Below are 19625 nucleotides of genomic sequence, written 5' to 3'. Positions count from 1 at the left end.
CTTATGATTAAAGTTAGGCTTGCAGTGCTTTGAAAGTATTCACGATTGATCAAGTTTCCTTTTCTAGACCTCATTAAGCAAATTTAAATCAGGCCTAATTTACTACTAAGCCCTTAAGTCTTCTTTTGTGGATAAATTTGTAATATTCAAAGATGTTGAATTAAATGGATTTAATTCTTATTGAAAGATTGCATTAATCACCTATTGAGGAGGGGGGGGGGGACCCTAGGAGGGAGGGGGGGGGTACCTTAGGATCATCCAAATAGGTTAACTTCCAAGCACAATAATTTAGGAAAATTACAATTTTACCCTTATAAAAAAGTAATGAGTTGGTTTCTACCTCTTAAACCCTTATGTTTCAAACATTCGAAAGGGTTTATTATGATGAATATTACACATTTACCCTCTTAGTTTAGTCTTAAATCTTAATTGGGGTAAGGGATTCCCAAAATTATCGTTTGTCCTTATGGCCTCCTACTTCATAATTTTCTAAATTTAACTCAAATGACCTTGAAAATTTACTATTACCCCACTCATGGATCAAATAAAACATCAATGGAGAATTTGTGTCTTTTTTTGATTTTGATTTAATTTATATAATCATTTTAAATTGAAAAAAAGAATTTTATAAAGATGATCAAAATAACTAAATAAAGTAATATTTTCTATCTTTAAAAAATTTATTAGAGATTCATTTAGGTCAGAGGACTACTAGGAACAAATCTCATGAATTTTTTAACTATATTTTAATTTTTTATATTTATTAAATGACCTTTTTAATGAATAAATAAATAGAAAAATATATTTTTATTGTTAAAATTCTTTTTTATATTTTTATAAGTCTCTCTAATCTCCAAGAACTAAGAGAAAATTATTATATATTTTTCTCTTTTTTATTTTATTTTTAATAATTTTTAAAGTGAAAAATAGGTCAAAAATGAAATATTTATTTTAACTTCAATTTTATTTTTCATAGGTACCCCTAGTCACAAGAAATACCCTACACTACTTTTTATTTTTTTATATATATTTTTAAATTTATATAATTATTTTAAAAAAATCAAATTTACTTAGAAAATTTATTTTTATGTCAAAAAAAATTTTAGTGGCCATCGGATTTTTACAGGAGACTCATGAAGTGGTAAACTTTAATTTGGCCTAATTAGGTAATTATTTGAATTAATTTGTATTTTTCTTAATTTTAAAATAGAAAAATAGATTTTAAGTTTTAATTTTTTATTTTTATTTTTCCTAGGTCCCTCTGACCACAGTGAACCTATCAAACTCATTTTTATATTTTACTTACTTATATTTAATTTTTTATAATTATTTTAAGAAAATAATGGTGATTTACCTTAAAAATTAGGTTTTACCATGTTAAAGATGCTCTCTGACTTTGAAAAAATCAAAGAACATCTCTAAGAATGTGAAGAATGAATCCCCCAAATTTCCTATTATTTATTATTATTTAATTATTTATAATTAAAACAAGTTTTAGAGTATTTACCTAATTTTAAAATAAATATAAAGAAATTATTTTTTTTTCACATTATTTTCCTCTATTCGCTGAGCACTAGGATATATATATATATATACATTTTTATACACCAAAATATGTATTTTTAAAGTTTTATGAATTAATTAAATAAAAAATACCCTAATTTTTCTACTTATCCACGTGGCTGTCGCGCCATTCCTTGTACTGGTTGAAGAGGCAAGCGTCGTGCCTTGATTCTATGTCGCCATCTTTGTCAAAAATTGACTCGGCCCGTTGTTCACGGATCAACCATTCGTCCACCGCAATCTCAACCATCCACTCAATACACGCGCGATCCAACGGCTCATGGTCATCAACCCCAAGTGCCCCAACCCGAGAATTGTTCATTTTTTAATCCTAATTTATCTTTTAATTCTCAACCAAATCATGAAAGTTTTGATCATAAAGCTTCATCTCGTCAAGGTGAACCTATCTATACGGTAAAATGCATATGAGAATAAGATATAAATCTACTTCACAAAAGTCCAAACCGAGGCCAAATTTAGGTAATTCGACCCATACCATTTTCCGAGAGGTGAGGTCTCAATCGAATGGTTGCAGAAGCTTATTTGTAGTCCTACAAACGTGCTCGAACTGGAACCTTCCTCTGGTACAGGGTCTATGTATGATTTCGATCAACGGTGGTTCGGCTTTGGTCTAGATCTAGTGCAGAGGGCTCTGGAAGGGGAAATTTCAATGGAGAGTTTCCTTTCTTGCTATGTTAAAGCTAAAGAGTGAATAAATTGGGAGTTTTGATTGAGTTTGAGGGATGGCCGTGCAAGATCTTGATTTTTAATGGGAAAATTAAGCTCAGGCAGTGGAAATGGTGGCTGGAGAATGGTGGAGATGGGCTTTGCAAGGTTGTATGTATTTGTATATTTATATGTAAGTATATGTATGTATGTATATGTATATGTATATAAATGTACATGTATGCATAAGCATATACATACATATACATACATACATACATAAATACATAAATACATATGCATATGCATATACATATACATACATACATGTATATATATACATACATATATATATACATACATACATATATACATATATACATACATTATACATACATATATATACATATATACATACATACATATATACATATATACATACATATATATGTATATATAATTCAACAAATATAATTTTTTTGTTAACATAATAAAAAATTCAAACAATCAATGGACCTTAATTAAGCGTAAAAATATATAGGTTGAATTTCAACTTTCAAAATGCAATCAAAATAAAAAAAGTTAGCTGAAACTCGATTCTTATTATTAGGGCATTTAAAAAACTTTAAAGAGGGCACACCTTATATTTTAGTAAGAAATAAAGTTTAAAAATATTAAAATAGGATAAATCTTGAAATTGGGGTTTTTGGGGAGGGGTGGGGTGACGAGAAAAGCACCGGCGGCCACGTCGTTATACATGTCATTATGTGGCCTCCGGTGCTTTGAGTGCGGTGTCCGGATGAAATATTTTTTTTGGGGTGACAATACATGTTCGGTCATGCCAAGAGCCATTTTTCTCTTAACTTTTGCCAATTATGTTTGATTAAGTTCTAAATATTATATTAACAAAAATTAAATTAAATATCATATCTTCTTCCCTCTCTTGAGTGATATAATAAACGTAGCCCCAATTCTTAGAATATTACATTGTTAGAAGCATGCATGATTGGCAGAAGAGGTCATGCATGAGTGAATGGGTTGAATACATTTTAATAATTTTATTATATGTTAGAATATTCAAGATAATAGAGACATATATTCAATATTTTAATCTGGTATGAAGATCTAGCTCACACATAGATATAAAAAAAACTGCGAGACACAAAAGTTTATCCGAAAAACTTGTTAAGATATGAAATCGAAGTTTGACTTAGTTGTAATATTCCTTGTATTATATATTGTCCATTGCCCATGACCTTTTTCTTTTGATTGGATAATATATTGATGTAATATAATTGACAAACTATAGAGAATAAATTCTATGATAAAAGATTAAAGTGCATTGAGATATTAGAGTCATTTTCAGAAGATTATTTATGGTTTATTTGATTGTTGTAATTTTAGAACATAAAACTAGAAAACATGAAGTTAAAAAAGAATGTAGAATTTGATGTCAAAAGTTAAGAGTTAATGTCAACAATGTAGATCATCTTGATTGGTGATGATGTTTTGGTATTATTGGCAATGAAAAGTAGCATGTGGGTATGGATGTTGATATTGATATGATGTGCTAGCCATATAAGAGAATATGTTCATGACTTACATCTATCTTATAGGTGTTACTATGTATCATTTTTATTAGAGATAAATTATGTTGAGAGCTTGCATTTGTCTTATAAGTTATGTCATGTGTCAATAATTATGATGACAATGGGTGATGAAGTTGTGAACCTCAAAGTAGTGAACAAAATTGGAGTTATGTATCAGAGTAGACTTGGAGGCTGAAAGAAGAGAGTTTGTGAGAGATTTTGAGGGCATTCTTGAAAGTTGTCTTCCTCCTTTTGTGGAAACCTTTAAGGGAGAGTCTTTCTTTGCTTCCTGAGCTGTGTCAGAGATTATATAGAAGAGAAATGTGCTAACTTTACAAATAAAATAATTATTTGTAAGTTTTTCATATCTATGTTACATGCAATGAATTTTTACATGGTTTTCTTCGCTATTATTGTTTCGGCAAAGCTATTCTTTGTGTTGCATCCGGATGTCCGCACGTAGAATAACCAACCTCCGGGCGTCACGTCGCCCGACGCCGATATATGTGACAACATGATGTCTGGCGGTTGGCCGTCCAAACTTATAGTGCCTGGACGTAAATTTTTCTCCTATTATTGAAATTAATATTGACTTTTTTTCTCCGATAAAATTAATACATTATTGAACGCACATTATTAACCAAAATAATGCCAACAAATATCAACTAGAGGATGGTTACTGGCTCCTGTCAAAGGTGGGACCCAGGCCTAGTCAGCGTCCACGAAGCTTCCACTAACTAATTATCTCATTTTATTTTGGAATTTGGGATTTCAATTAATGACCATGCCATCCCCACAACATAAAAACATGTAGTCCACGCGGCTTCTGACTTCTTACCTTGTTATGTAGTTGGTCACAAGGCTCAATTACCTGAGATTAGTGCCACAATTTTTGTAATAAGTTAATCTTAAGAGGATTAAGGGAGAGATTAGATTTCATAGTAATAAATAAAATAATAAATTAATTAATTACCATGAATGATTTTCGAAGATGACAAGGTATAAAAGTCAATGACAGATGATAACGCTGTCCTTTTTTTTTCTTAATAAATAAAAGGAGATTGACATGCATATCATGCATTTATTTATCTATTTATATATATCAAATATCTATTTTTATATTTATTTTTATATCTATATCATATGAAATATATGTATATTTAAAAGTATACATTATTTTATATATGGACATATTAACTTTTTTTTAATGATAGACGAAAAGACATTTCTAAAAAAAGTTTTTTGATAGTCCATAAAGCATGCCAAAACTCAAAGTTTTTTTTTTCTTATCAATTTTTTAATAGTGCAATTATATATTATAATAACTTGTTTTAATAGTTATTAAATATATGAATTGAATGATGCATGTTTAAATCTTTGGGGGATTTACATACATGACAATTGGAAACTTATGTATCTACATATTTCACACCCAAAATTTTTATTTATATTCCTAACACCTAAAACTTATTTGAAACGAAAAAAATTGACACTTTTGTTTTCCTTTGTAATTATCTGTAATGTTTGGTTATCTTTTTCCCTATCATAGATGCTTGAGTCCGATCAGACATTGTTCAGAACCCGAAACCGAAACTGATGGCTCGATTCATTCAACTGCTATAGCCATTTTTGATCTCTTTGGGACTCATTTTGATTCATGCAATTGATCTGTGTTGAGGTGATGAACACACAATATCATGCAAGTATACATACATATATAAAGATTATGAGTCAGTGTCTCGATCCCACAGGGAGCGAGTCAATTCTCAAACATGTCAAGTTACTAGTTTACTAATCCTAAATTTAGTTTAAAATGATGAATGTTTATGTTAGGATTTTTAAAATTAAAAAAATACAATTTCATGACCCGAAACACATAATACACATAATGACCAAGATATTTGAATTCATGATTTTCACGTACCATAAATAAGATAAACATACTTGTATTCATGATTGTAGAATTCGATATGAAGAAATGAAATTTCTCTCTCTAATCCTTATTTCTTTATGTACTTTTTGAATTCATTATTGTAGAATTCAATCTGAAGAGATGAAATTTCTCTCTTTAATCCTTTATTTTTTCTGTGTTTTCTGATAGAGAGAAAATATACATTACTTCTTAGGAGAGAGACGACCCTTATCTTATTTATCAGAGAAAGATAAGTGTCTCTTGAGAAGTGACAACATTTCTCTTAGCTATCTATTATTAACCACTCTCCATCAAGGTGATTATTGACCAATAAGATTAATTAATTAATTAAAGCGAAAGGATACGAGGTCTATTGGGAAGAGACATGATCCTCTATTTAAGATAATTTAATTAACTAATTAAAGCAAAATGATACATTGTCTATTATGAAGAGACATGACCTTTTCTTTTTAAGTAATTAATTAATTAATATTAAAATAAATGACAGTGGGCCACATAAATAAAATAATGAAAAGCTAATATTCTAGAGCTTGACCCACTTAATACTTAATAATGCATAACATACTACACAAAATGTAAGTTAAAATTCTTATTTATATTGGTCAAATCATAAATCATCAATAAGTAATATAGCAGCTTCCATCTCCGAAGTGACGCTAGAGCTTGGCTTTTGTGTCATGAGGATGATATCTATGGGGGATGTAGGGTGGCCTAAGTGTATTGATGAAGAGGTGAGAGGAGAGGGTGAATAGATGGTACAGTTAAAGTTAAAATGATGATGATAATTTGCTTATTTAGAAATTTAGGGTCTATTTGAGGAGTTGTAGCTTAATAATAAGCTGTTGCACAACAACTGCCACAGTAAGTTGCTTCAAATAAGCTGAATGTTTGTTTGTTTCTTGTAGTTTGAAAATAATTGTGCTGCAACTATTTTTGGATAAATGATTATTCTACCCCTGTATGATAATGCTGAATGCAACAAAACTGTTCATACCTGTACATTTTGATACTTGAGAGCAAATATTCATTGCAAAATATTATAAAACAAAGACAGACACTTTACTAAATAGTGAGTAGCATGACTAATAAAATTAAGAAAAAGACTATTCAAAATAATAATTAATAATATGATAATATTATTTTTATATTATTTTTAAAATATAGAAAGCATATGTCACGAGAAAAGTCATTGTCCAGGGATACTCTCCATGTCGTTCACTCTCGAAGGTGGAATCTTCTAACTCATCTAACCATAAAAAATAGTCACAGTTTTTGTGATTATCTATGGGCGCCTGCAAAATTGTCTCGCGTAGCTGTGTGGTTGACCTGAAGTGAGCAGAAAACACTAAAGTCTGCAATAGCAGTGCAATCATCCGGAGGTACCAGAAATGCTCAAGTTCATCCTTCTTAAAGGCTTAGAAGCACAAACTTTTATACATGACACTAGTAAAAATTAATAACAAAAGTAATTATTTAAAGTTTTATGCAGTTATGAGGTCTCAAAGAACTCGATATGTAAACCAACGAATCTGCCACTATAAGAGGACAACATACTTTATAAAAAAAACTATTCTTAATTGTATTTAATCCATGTAATACCAAGTTCATTGATGTCACATATGCATATCATCAAAAAAAACCATCCAGAAAAATCTCAAAATTCATAACACCAAAAAAAAAGAGAGGAACTTGGTTTTCTTCATTAGAATTTCACATATGACACCAACCAATAGCAACATACAGATCATCTAGATAAACCCATTAGATCAAATATCTCACTATAGACCTAGAAAACCCACAAAAAGAAAAAAAAATGCAAAAGGAGGATAAACATATACAACTTAAATAAGAAAATGACCACCGTGAATATCAAAAGCATAATGAACAGAATTATACATGAATTGTATAAAAACACTGATATAATAAATAGTGATTGTCTTCAATAATCATTACAATCAATAGAAACAAAAAGTAACATGCCTTCCAATCACCCTTTAAGTATCACATCCATAATTCGTTCCCTCAACTTGGCCATCTCGCTTACACCTTCCTCAGCATGAATGCAGGTCTCAGGAATATCATTTTTGACTTGTGACAAAGACTGTTCAAGCTGATACTCATATGCCTCAATAGGGACATGTGCATGATCGTCGCACGCCCTAAGGAAGTCGATGTCATTGTGGGAAGGATGCTGTCAAATATATTTGTGGAGAGTCATTGTGTCAATCACAATTTACATTTTTTTGAGAAAAGAGTTAGTTGGCATATCGTAAAGTATAACCATGTATTCTTTCAAACACCAAAATTCCTCACAATGACACTGCATAAGTAGGAGTGCCTTTTGTTGAACATTTTTTTCTTGCCCTTCATGACTTTGTTGGCTCTCTCAAAATTAGTTATGTGGTATCTCATATCAGGATAAGGCTTCTGATACCCTCACTGCAATGGATACCCAGTATCGATGAATAAAATTTACCTGGTATGAATAGAATGATTAGTGTTAAAGTAAAAAAAGGGACCAGGTTGGTCTAAAACGAACATGTGGGTGGATGTGGGAAGTTGTATTTCTTATTCTGCCTTGCAGATTTGAAAATTTGACTGTCATATGCACTGCCCTCCCAACCGATCATGACAAAAATAAAGCACTTTTTGAATTTGCATACAACCATGATATTCTATTTCGGTAACCCACAACGACAATGAATGTCATTTTCTCATTGTTTGGAACACGTGCATCCACGTGTGTTACATCAATTGCTCCAATATAATTCTAAAAAGATAACAAAACATTATGCAATCACTCTATTCATATGAAAGTTGAATGTACTAAATAGAAGAAATTACTTAAAAGTTTGACATATACCGCACACCGTCCAAAATCTTCGTAGGGGTCTGTTCGAATGTAGGATCTGTTGACTTTATGATTTTGATGAAAAAAGACAAATTCATTCCACAACTCCTCACATTGATTCATTTTGCAATAATATGTAGAAGGTTATTATAACGCCTCTCGTGAAGTCGTCCCAGTGGAGCCATGAAGTCCATGATTTCTGTGAAGTTCCTCCAACAGATCAATGAATACCGCTCGTGACATGTAGAACATATTGCTAAACCTCATAGGGTGGCCCACTAGTAGCTCCTCAACCCATTTGTTGCCAACATAGAAGCATGTCATGCGAGGGGAGCTTCTATGTACGAGTTATAATACTCGTACATCAAACACACTGCATCTACAACTCTTATTCTACGTCTTTCTCTATTAGCATCCATGTATTGTGGTACGCGTCGAAGTAGCTAACACATAAGCATAACAAATTAGCTACAATCATATAGCGCTATGAACAAAACAAACATAAAAAAAAAACATTATTGAAGTAAATAAAAAACATAACAAAAATGAAAAACTCTCAGGTAAAGTGACATTTTCAAAGTAATATAAATGTCCAAAGCAATACGAAAATCCATAAGCATATAATGAAAAATGTCCAAAACAACATGCCGAAAATAAATAAACAAATAACAAATATGAAATGTCCCACAAGAATGTAGTGAAAAAAATTGTTTCTTAAGCGCTACTGTTCCCATGAAAATAACGTAGGTAATCCATTCTACGGTCATCAACCATCATAATGAAAAATTCTCTCCGGGTCGGATCTTCAAGAAACTTCATAGAGAAAAAAATACAGCGACATGTTTTCATAAGTTTCTGTAGTTGCCTCTAAAATTCACAGAACTGCTAGACATATGTTGTTTATGGTGGGCTAGGGTCATTAGTGCTTGAAGCAATCAACTGTGCCATCCGACTTTTAATGAAAGCAACTCCCTCTTTATTCTTTTTCTCTATTCTGGGCCGCTTTGATCGACTAGTGGATTCGACCTCATTGTGATTCAGGCTGAGGACTTCATCAGAATCACTTGTTTGGTCAACTGCCAAATTTGTAGGTGTGCCACCAAACTCATGCCCACTGAGGGCACATGCATTGTTGTTTGTGGCTACGATACCGCCAAACATACAATTTAACTTTTCTTCTCACTCAATATCGATGTCGCTGCATTTAATTTTTTTTAGCTGCCGGCATCACCTACAAATTCAATTGAGATGTTAATGGACTTGAAAAAAAAAATTAAATAATGAACAAAAGTAGTGAACGTTTAAAAAATACTCACTATTAGTCTCTCAGCCTATCACTCATCAGAATCATCAATTGTTCGCTTTATCAGATCCCATCACAAACTTGTGGTTCCTTGCTTTAATTCTTTCCATAATTTTCGATCCTTTTACAACTAATACAATTTATTTTTCAACTTCATCCTATCATACTCTCTATCATTACTTTCCTTAAATTTTTTGATGATATTTTTTCATCCCTCATCGTTGAAATAGATTGTCGGTCTATTTCCCTTCTCGGCCTCCTTGAGGCATATGTCACAAAATATCATTTTGGTGTTCCTATCCCACATTGAAGATGAACCAACCTCTTTTGTCTTAACTATTGTGTATATTATCATGAAAAAAACTAATCAACATAAACATTTCCCATAAAAAAATATTTAACTCAGCTTAGAAAGAGAAAAGAATACCACAATAACATAATTATTGCCCCTCTGCATCACAACACCTACACATAACTGATGTCGCCATCTCCACACACACAAAGTACTACAAACACCTTTACACATAACACATCTATAACACAACTACTTGTACACACCAACAACTCCACACACCAACAAACTAATCAACGCATATACAACCACATAATCACCACCTTCAAACACATTCACTATCACCAACACATCCACAACCACATCAAATATACCCACCACCACCTCACCCACACACAAAAACATCCACCATCACTAAATAAATCCACTTCACCCACACACAAACACCTCCAAACACTACCACCTCCACCTCCACATCCACGCACCAACCACCCTTCACCACCACATCCATATCCTTCAACACAAACACATCCACCCTCACATCTACCACACAAACAACATAAGCCAACATCAACCACATGTACATAATCCACCATCAACCAAAAGATACCCTTTTGCACGTGATTACAAGCCTTTGAACATGCATTCAAAGCCAGTAGAGATTTCACTAATCAAGAACTTAAAAGAGCAAGCATAAAACTGAAATCCAACATCAATCAAAAACCAATACCCATTTCCATGTCATCACATGTAGGATTCCAAAAAATTGCAAAATCCAACAAAAATCAAAAACCAATTAACCATAAACAATTGCAAAATAAAAAACTATAAAATTCTTGAGCACATAGGCATTAACCAACAAGAAAGGGAACCACCGCACAGAGCAAAACACTAAATTTTCGAGCATAAAGTCCTTTGCATAATCAAAAGCAACAAAAAAAAGTTAAGGTACATATTATCCAACAAGAAGAATAAGCACTGCACAAAGGAACCACTGGAAAGAGAAACCCACAAAAATCTCGGCAATGTACAAATTTCCAAAAACAAAAATAGTAGTATAGTTAAGGTAAGGATTACCCAACAAGAAGAGGTGTCACAATACAAAGGAACCACCACACATATAAACCACAACACATATGAACCACCACACAGAGAAACCACAACACAGATGAAACACCACACAAAAACCACAACACAGAGGAACCATTGAACTCACAAAACATTGCACGAAGAGGAACCTTCACACTCAGAAAGAACCGCATAGTAGATAAAAAAGGAGAAGAGAACACCGAGAGAGGCAACCCTATACAGGAGAATCACGAGAGAGTTTAGGGCAAGTATTGTGAGAGAGAGGATCGTGGGAGAGGAGCACATTGCTAGGGCAAGACCTCCGATTGGTGTTTCCAATCCGCGTCGTAACCCTAAACAGGGCTTTAGCATAAATAGATTTTTTGTATTGATTATTGGAATCTAGAGGTTATGAAGAACCCTCGATTTCCAGCTTCATGGATCAAAATCGAAAGTAGGCGAAGGTCTGTGACAGTCGGGAAAAAGCTAATCTAATGCCTGAGATGATAACAAAGGGAAACAAAGGCTTCATTCGAGCGATTGTTTAACTTCTACTCATTCATCCAAACATATTACACATTGTTCACTCAAACGAAGTGAAAAAAACATCTCTAGAGCATTCACCAAAACTTGTTAGCAGAAATGACATTATTTTGTCTTTTTGAATCTGGCATCCCTTGCTCCGGTTCCACAAATGTCGCGTTTAAAGAAGCTTCGCCGAATGCAAAGTTCATTCAAACAGGGCAAAGTGTCATTTTTGAGGCGTCAAATATGTTTTTGGTGTTAAATATGTAAATAGTAAATTTTGGGTATGAAATATGTACATAACATGAATTTCTAAGTGTTACATATGTAAATCCATCAAATTGTTCCGAGTAAATATCATCGCCGCTATTCCTTCCTCCTCTTCCTTAACCCCATCATGTTAGTAGTTATTTTTATAAATTCCCTAATAATTATGATTTTTCTTCGTATTTGCGATTTTCTTAAAAAACGACATTTGATAATAGTTTTTTCACCGAACTAGTATATCTCTCTTAAATTTCCAGTGGGCCGCAGCCTCTTCTCTGTTCGCTCCGCTCTGTTCTTCCTGTTCCACGCATGGCTACATGAGACTCGAGAACCCTTCCTCCTCTTCTTCTTCTCCGAACGATGGCAAAACCAATAGACTTACCGCTGCTTCTTCACTTGGCGTGCGTCATCGCCGGACTTCAAGCCGGTGCGGCGGCCACTGTTAACCAAGATAGTAGGTTTCTTTTACTTTCCTCTCATCAATCTTAATTAATGGAAATTCAATAGATTTTTATAGCTAGAAGAAAAGGAAATGCTTAAGAGATGATGGAGACTTTGTTTCAGTTGCTGCACTTCGTGCTCTTATGGGTTACATCGAGAACATGCCGTCGGGCTGGGGGAGGTCGAATGATCCCTGCGGATCGCAGCCATGGGAGGGAGTCACCTGCAGTGGCTCGCGGGTGACGGAACTGTGAGACCTTTGTTCTATTTGATTCCCGATTGTCAGATTTGGTTTTTGTTGGCCTGGTATTTGATTTGAGCTTTTGAGTTTTTCTTTTCAATTTTTGTTTCAGGAAATTGTACAACATGGGGCTTAGAGGAAAGTTGAGCAGCGACATCGCAACTTTAACTGCGCTGAAAACTCTGTGAGTTTGCTTCTCTTAGTTTGTAGATTTTTAATCTCAATTTTCGATTATTACTCTTATTATTATTATTTTTTCAATACACACAAAAACACAATCATTGGAGATGATATCGATAAAAAAAAAAGAGTTCATCTCTTTTCTCATAGTTTGATTTGCCGAACAAAAGAGACAAATATGATGTTAGGAAATTGATTGACGATATTGCACTTGCCATTATGCGAAGTTTCGTCGAACATAGATGATGAGCTGGATGTGTGATAATTTAGGGTTTTCTATATCATACATTTGAAATGATTTGTTTGCTGAATCAGTGATTGTGGGCGCTTATCTTGAGATTTGCAGGGATCTTTCCTACAATAGTGGTCTAGGCGGCCAGCTTACACCAGCTGTTGGGGAATTGCAACAGCTTGAATCCTTGTAAGCTTATTAAATTAGTTTATCAAATCCTTTAATTTTTTATGGAAAGGTTAAGACTTTATGAAATGCTGAAGCTGACTATCTTCATTTTTTACTGTATAATTACATAGAATGCTGGTAAGTTGCAGCTTCAGTGGCGCCATTCCCAGTGAATTAGGAAACCTAACTCAGCTCACATTTTTGTAAGTTGCTTTAACTAATGCCCCAAAATTCTTACTAATTTTCTTTGAGGATGTACTAGGTTTGCTTGACATCTTTATTTATTGTCGCCAGGGCTCTGAATTCAAACCAGTTCATTGGTACCATACCTGCTTCTCTAGGAAGCCTCTCAAAGCTCTCTTGGCTGGACCTGGCAGACAACCAACTGACTGGGACCTTGCCAGTCTCTAATGGCTCAATTCCAGGACTAGATCAGCTTGTAAATACGAAGCACTTGTGAGTTAATCCAAACCTTCATTGTTTCAGATTATCTGAAATAAAGGATTCAATCAATCACCATTACCCAGATCCACAATTATGATATTTTTTAACATTTTATGCTTCCTGCCAGCCATTTAAACAAGAATAGGCTTTCAGGTCTCATCCCAGAAAAACTTTTTAACTCCAATATGCACCTGATTCATTTGTAAGATTCAATCTTCAACCTTTGCATCGCTTCAGTGTTTAGATGAAGTTCTTTTAACTCCATATCGCTGCTAATGGCAGACTTCTAGATAGAAATAAATTAGATGGAACTATTCCAGCTTCCATTGGAACAGTGCAAACGCTTGAGATTATGTGAGTGTATCAATGCATATAACTATGGCATAACTTTGTTGGATTTTCTTGTAATGAATATTTTTTTAATACAGACGTCTTGACAATAATCTTCTGGGAGGCTCAGCTCCTTCCAACATCAACAATCTTACCAGTCTCCATGTCCTGTAAGTTATCGTGGCCACTGTAAAGCCATTGCATGTTGATATTGGTCAGTAACTAATGGATTAATTTGTTTCTACTTCTTCAGAAATCTAGCAAATAATGGTTTAATTGGACCTATGCCAAATCTAACTGGGTTGAACCGCCTCAATGTTGTGTAAGAAGCTTTCCGCGTATATGGGGAATTTACTTTTTTCCTTTTCAATGAAACTATTGTTATTATTATTTCAGGGATCTTAGCAACAACTCCTTTGATCCTTCTGAAGCTCCAGCATGGATTTCAGAAAATGAAAACATAACTACTTTGTAAGCTACTCACAAAATTTCTGCTGAAATTTTGAAGCTTTTGATTTTGTCAATTGAGAGACACTACTACTTGGGGGCTTGCAGGGCTATTGAATCTGGAAGACTTCATGGACAAGTTCCACAAAAGCTCTTCACTTTTCCTCGATTGCAGCAAGTGTAAGTACAGATTTTTGAACAAAGTTCTGTTTATAACAAAGTGTGGAAATCAAGGAGAAAGAAAAAATGGGGAAGCACACAAATAGTGTATTCTTTCAATTTCTAATTGCAAAATTTCTTCGTCAGGATACTTAAGAACAACTCTTTCAACGGCACTCTTGACATGGGAAGCAACATTAGTGAAGAACTAAAGATTGTGAATTTCGAAAACAATGATCTTACATCGGTAGCACTTAGCTTGAGCTATAACAATTCAATTTTGTAAGATCATCTCCAGCATCTAATATGCTGTCCTTGGAATCCTTACGGCAATACAAAATCTGCTAATTCCAATTTTTCCTTGTGATGGCAGGCTCAGTGGAAATCCTGTGTGCAGCAATGCTCTCTTATCAGGGTCAAGTTATTGTTTGCTTTCACAAGAACTCTCACCAACCTACTCAACTGGTCTTTCCAAATGTGGCGGAAAATCATGCCCTACAAATAATACATGTACACATCCATATGAGGGAATTATGTTCTTTAGAGCCCCATATTTTCGAGATCTTAGTAATGAGACTGCATTCCAGTTATTGGAGAAGAGTATTTGGGAGCGGTATGGTCCAACTTTGGGATCAGTTTCTCTTCAAAATCCATTTTTTAACAATGATTCATATTTGGAAGTGCATCTAGTACTCTGTCCCTTGAATGGAACCTATTTCAGCGTAAAGGATGTTCTTGAAAAACTTGATCTGAGTGGTAACGTGTATGCAGCTCCTGCAGTATATGGACCGTTCTACTTTGGAGCGTTTCCATACTCTTTTCCAGGTTACTGCTATTTGATTTATGACTCAATCTTAGAATTAAGATGGAATAATTTCTAATTGCATCACTGACTGCAATTACTTCTGCAGTTTCATCACATTTAAATGTTGGTTTGATAGTGGGATTGACTGTTGGTTGTGCACTCCTTGTTCTTGGGCTTGCTAGTGCTGCTTTCTATGCTTTTCAGCAAAAGAAACGGGCAAAAAAAGCCATTGAAATGAGCAACCCTTTTGGTATGTTCTGTTTTTTATTAACAATCATTAGTTTGCAAACAACTTTTATTGAGATCGAGTACTTCATTTCATTTTTTTAAAAGAAATTTTAGTTGCAGTTCATAAAAACAAAATGAAAAATGCTTAAAACTCCGAACCCTTTGCTTTTTTCAGCAACATGGGATGCAAGTTTCGAAAATAGCGGTGAAGCACCTCAATTGAAGGGGGCCAGATTTTTTTCATTTGAAGAACTCAAGAAGTGCACAAACAATTTCCCAGAAATAAATGCCATTGGATCAGGAGGGTATGGGAAGGTAATTCTTATCCTACACCACAGATAATGGCTTTTTTAGTCATGGGAAATTTACATACATACCACACAATTCTTGTATATTTACACATCTAACACCCAAAGTTTGATATTTCCATTCATAACACACTGGTGTCATAAACTTCTGTATGAAAATGTACATTTCACTTTGAAAAGGTTGTGATGGTTGCATTTTTGACGTATGTTCAAATTTTGAGTGGCATACGTGTAAATATGGATGTTTAGGTGTTAGCTATGTAAATACATAAGAATTGTGTGGTATGTATATAAGTGCCCCTTTAGTCTTTTATCAGCCAGTGATATATCTGATCTCTCTACTCCCTTGCAGGTCTATAGAGGAATACTTCTCGATGGGAGGATGGTCGCTATCAAGAGATCGAAGGTCGGATCGAGTCAAGGTGGTCTCGAGTTCAAAACCGAGATTGAGCTTCTTTCTAGGGTTCACCACAAAAACCTTGTAGATCTTGTAGGCTTTTGCTTTCAACAGGGAGAGAGAATGCTGGTGTATGAGTATGTTCCCAATGGAACACTCAGAGAGAGTTTGGATGGTATGCTTTCTAACCTTATAATGGCAATGTTCTTCCATACAATTTGACTGCCCCCTTGTACTGATGAAGATCGTAATTTATTGAATAATGAACTTTAAGGAAGAAGAGGCATCCAACTGAATTGGATGAGAAGGCTTCAGATTGCTCTGGATTCAGCAAGAGGACTGGCTTATCTCCATGAACTTGCAAATCCTCCCATAATTCACAGGGACATCAAATCAGCCAATATTCTGCTTGATGAAAATTTAATTGCCAAAGTTGCAGATTTTGGTCTCTCAAAGTTAATGACTGACGGAGAAGTTGGCCATATCTCCACCCAAGTGAAGGGAACACTAGTAAGTATAGCAGCTGCCCTCAACTATGGTACTAGTTATCAAAAAGGAAGATTTTTCATATATGCCACTCAATTCTTTTGTATTTACATTTATAACACCTATGCCACCTTACCTATACATGAAAAGATGCATTTCATTTTTCAAAAGTTAACAAAATCTGAAATCTTTACAGGGCTACCTTGATCCTGAGTATTACATGACCCAAATACTTACAGAAAAGAGTGATGTTTATAGTTTTGGAGTGGTAATGCTGGAACTGATTACTGGAGATCCACCCATACATAATGGAAAGTATATAGTTTCAGTTGTGAAGTCTGCACTGAACAAAAACGATGTTTATTATGGTCTGAAAGAAATAATGGATCCTCTCATTAGAGAAACCACGCATCTTGTAGGCTTCAGAAGATTTGTTGAGCTGGCATTGCTGTGTTTAGAGGAATCGGCAGCCGATCGTCCGACGATGAGTGATGTCGTGAAGGAGATTGAGGTTATGCTGAAAAAGGAAGGATTGAGTGCGGATACGACCGTAAAATCGACAAATGCTATAGATCTTTATCCTTTCGATATCTATGATCAAATAATGACTCAGAAGGAAGTAAGTGGTAGTTCTTTTGCTTACAGTGGTAGTTCTTTATCAACAAAGTTGGAACCAAAATAATACTCTTACTTTCCATAACCATATTAAATTGTTTTGTTCATAATGCTTATTGTCATCCTGACTGTATCATACGAGTGAAAATTCTTTTTCTTCGTCTAATTCTTTAGAATTAGCTATAACAGAGAAATTAACATGTTTATACTGATGAAAATTGGATGGAAGTGATTCATTTCTCTGAAGACGGATAGGAATTTAAATCTAATGCCGGTCCATCTGTATTTTTGTACGAGGCATTGACTATGAATTGGACGATTTACATACATACCACTCAATTCCTATGTTATAACCACGGTTTAAAAAATTGGGCTGAACGGCCGGTTCAACCGGTTCCACCGTGAACCGGTTGGTGCTGCGATTTTGGGAGAGCTAAGAACCATCCCTGCATTAGGTCAGCGGTCCAACATTAAAAGCGTCGAACCGGTCACGGTCCTAATGAACTGTTTTTATATTTATTTATTTATTTTGGAATTCCATGAATATTTATATTATAAAATTCCAGTTGCCAAGGATTTGAAATTTCGTGGCTGTAAAACTCTACACCTAAGTCTTCCATACACAAAATTTCTAAAGACAATAGCTATAAACTGGATTTTTAGGAATACTTATTTATTTACATATATAACATCTAAACTTGTATTTTTTATAAATATGCCACTCAAATAATTTTAAAAAATAAAAAAAATTACATTTGTTTAACACACATAAAAATTAATATAAAAGATATAAATAAATATTATTATTTAATTATTTCGAGTCGATAAAAGAAACAAAGAAATTTTTATTATTAATTTATTATATTATTATTATATTATTATTTTTAAGATAAAAGGAACAAAGAAATTTTTACTATTAATTTATTATATTATTATTATATTATTATTTTAGTGATTGTTACGTCTTTGGTTCAACATTGGTTAAACCAATGAATCTTGATTTTTCCTTCGCTACAATTTTCACAGCCTTGATATTGACATATCTTACACCTAAACTTTAATTATTACATACATGCCATCTTACCTAACATGACAAGACGAATTTCACTTTTTGAAAGCTATGTTGGTGATATTTTTGATGTGATATTAATGATTTAGGTGGCACAAATGTAAAAAAAGAAAAAAAGAAAAATGCTAAGGTGTTAGATATGTAACAACATGTTGCAATTGGGTGGTATGTATGTAAATGCTCCAAATAGAAATGCTTATGTAGGGCTGTAATTTGACGAGAGAGAGGGAGAGATCAGACTAGTCCATTTGGTTGATCCAGTCCCATTAACAGGAATAACAATTTTTTGCTTTGACCATGAATATGAGAATATTGCTTGGAAATTACACACGGGATTCAAATCTTATAGAGTTGGTCTTGGTAAAATTAGCTTAGTTAATTAAATAAGCTATCTTGAAATATCGTGTCAAACTGGATGCTTGACATTTCACGCACAAGAATACAAAGGAGGACGAGCATTGCATGGGAGGACAATGAAGAAAGACAGACGTAGCTACAAAATAAGAGTAATTTGCTTGACTGGGAGTCTTCTGCGAAGAATATTGAAGTTGTATATTCATTATAATAATGATATAGATGTCTAAGACTAAGTCATGGCATTACTTTACGGGTTAATTAGTCTGACCAAACGACTCAATTTCAACATGATTGTATTAAAACTCGACTTGAGTAACTCATTTAACAATGGTCATTCAAAGTTAAATTTTGGTTAACTTCTAAGTTTCAATTATTTGGGTTTCGTGTGGGTTTGTGGGCATCTTGAACTTGACCTGAAAATTAACATGTCAATCCTATGGGCTCCTAAAATTTTTACCTCCGAACTCTTTGCATTTGTTTATTAAGAGAGCTTTGAGGGTCAAATTTTCAGAAGACAGATATAATACTAGATAAGACACTAACCAGAGAGTTCACACTCATTTTGCCAGGACTTTTTGATTTGCGTTTTGAGGTTTCTCATTGGTGCAAGCCCCTATGGTTAATTATCCCTCCTGATAACAGCGGAACACTTTCGATTAAG

The 19625-nt window shown here is 33.8% G+C and overlaps 1 protein-coding gene across 1 annotated transcript; it reads left to right on the top strand.

The window, feature by feature from the left end:
* The first annotated feature begins 12280 nt into the window (after window positions 1-12280).
* LOC110022425 (probable leucine-rich repeat receptor-like protein kinase At5g49770) lies at window positions 12281-17732 on the top strand. Its single transcript, XM_020721358.1, has 19 exons — window positions 12281-12511; window positions 12622-12748; window positions 12852-12923; window positions 13266-13340; window positions 13451-13522; window positions 13614-13775; window positions 13891-13965; window positions 14046-14117; window positions 14192-14263; window positions 14347-14415; window positions 14490-14564; window positions 14649-14720; window positions 14847-14981; window positions 15073-15524; window positions 15611-15754; window positions 15908-16047; window positions 16393-16612; window positions 16712-16947; window positions 17120-17732. Exons 1-19 carry the CDS (start codon window positions 12418-12420, stop codon window positions 17603-17605), a joined length of 2850 nt encoding a protein of 949 aa, XP_020577017.1. The 5' UTR covers window positions 12281-12417; the 3' UTR covers window positions 17606-17732.
* Window positions 17733-19625: the final 1893 nt, after the last annotated feature.

This window comes from Phalaenopsis equestris, unplaced genomic scaffold, assembly GCF_001263595.1.
Source record: "Phalaenopsis equestris unplaced genomic scaffold, ASM126359v1 Scaffold000189, whole genome shotgun sequence".
Lineage (NCBI taxonomy): Eukaryota > Viridiplantae > Streptophyta > Magnoliopsida > Asparagales > Orchidaceae > Phalaenopsis > Phalaenopsis equestris.
Note: the sequence above shows the minus strand (reverse complement) of the source record. Positions and strands in the feature narration are given on the sequence as shown.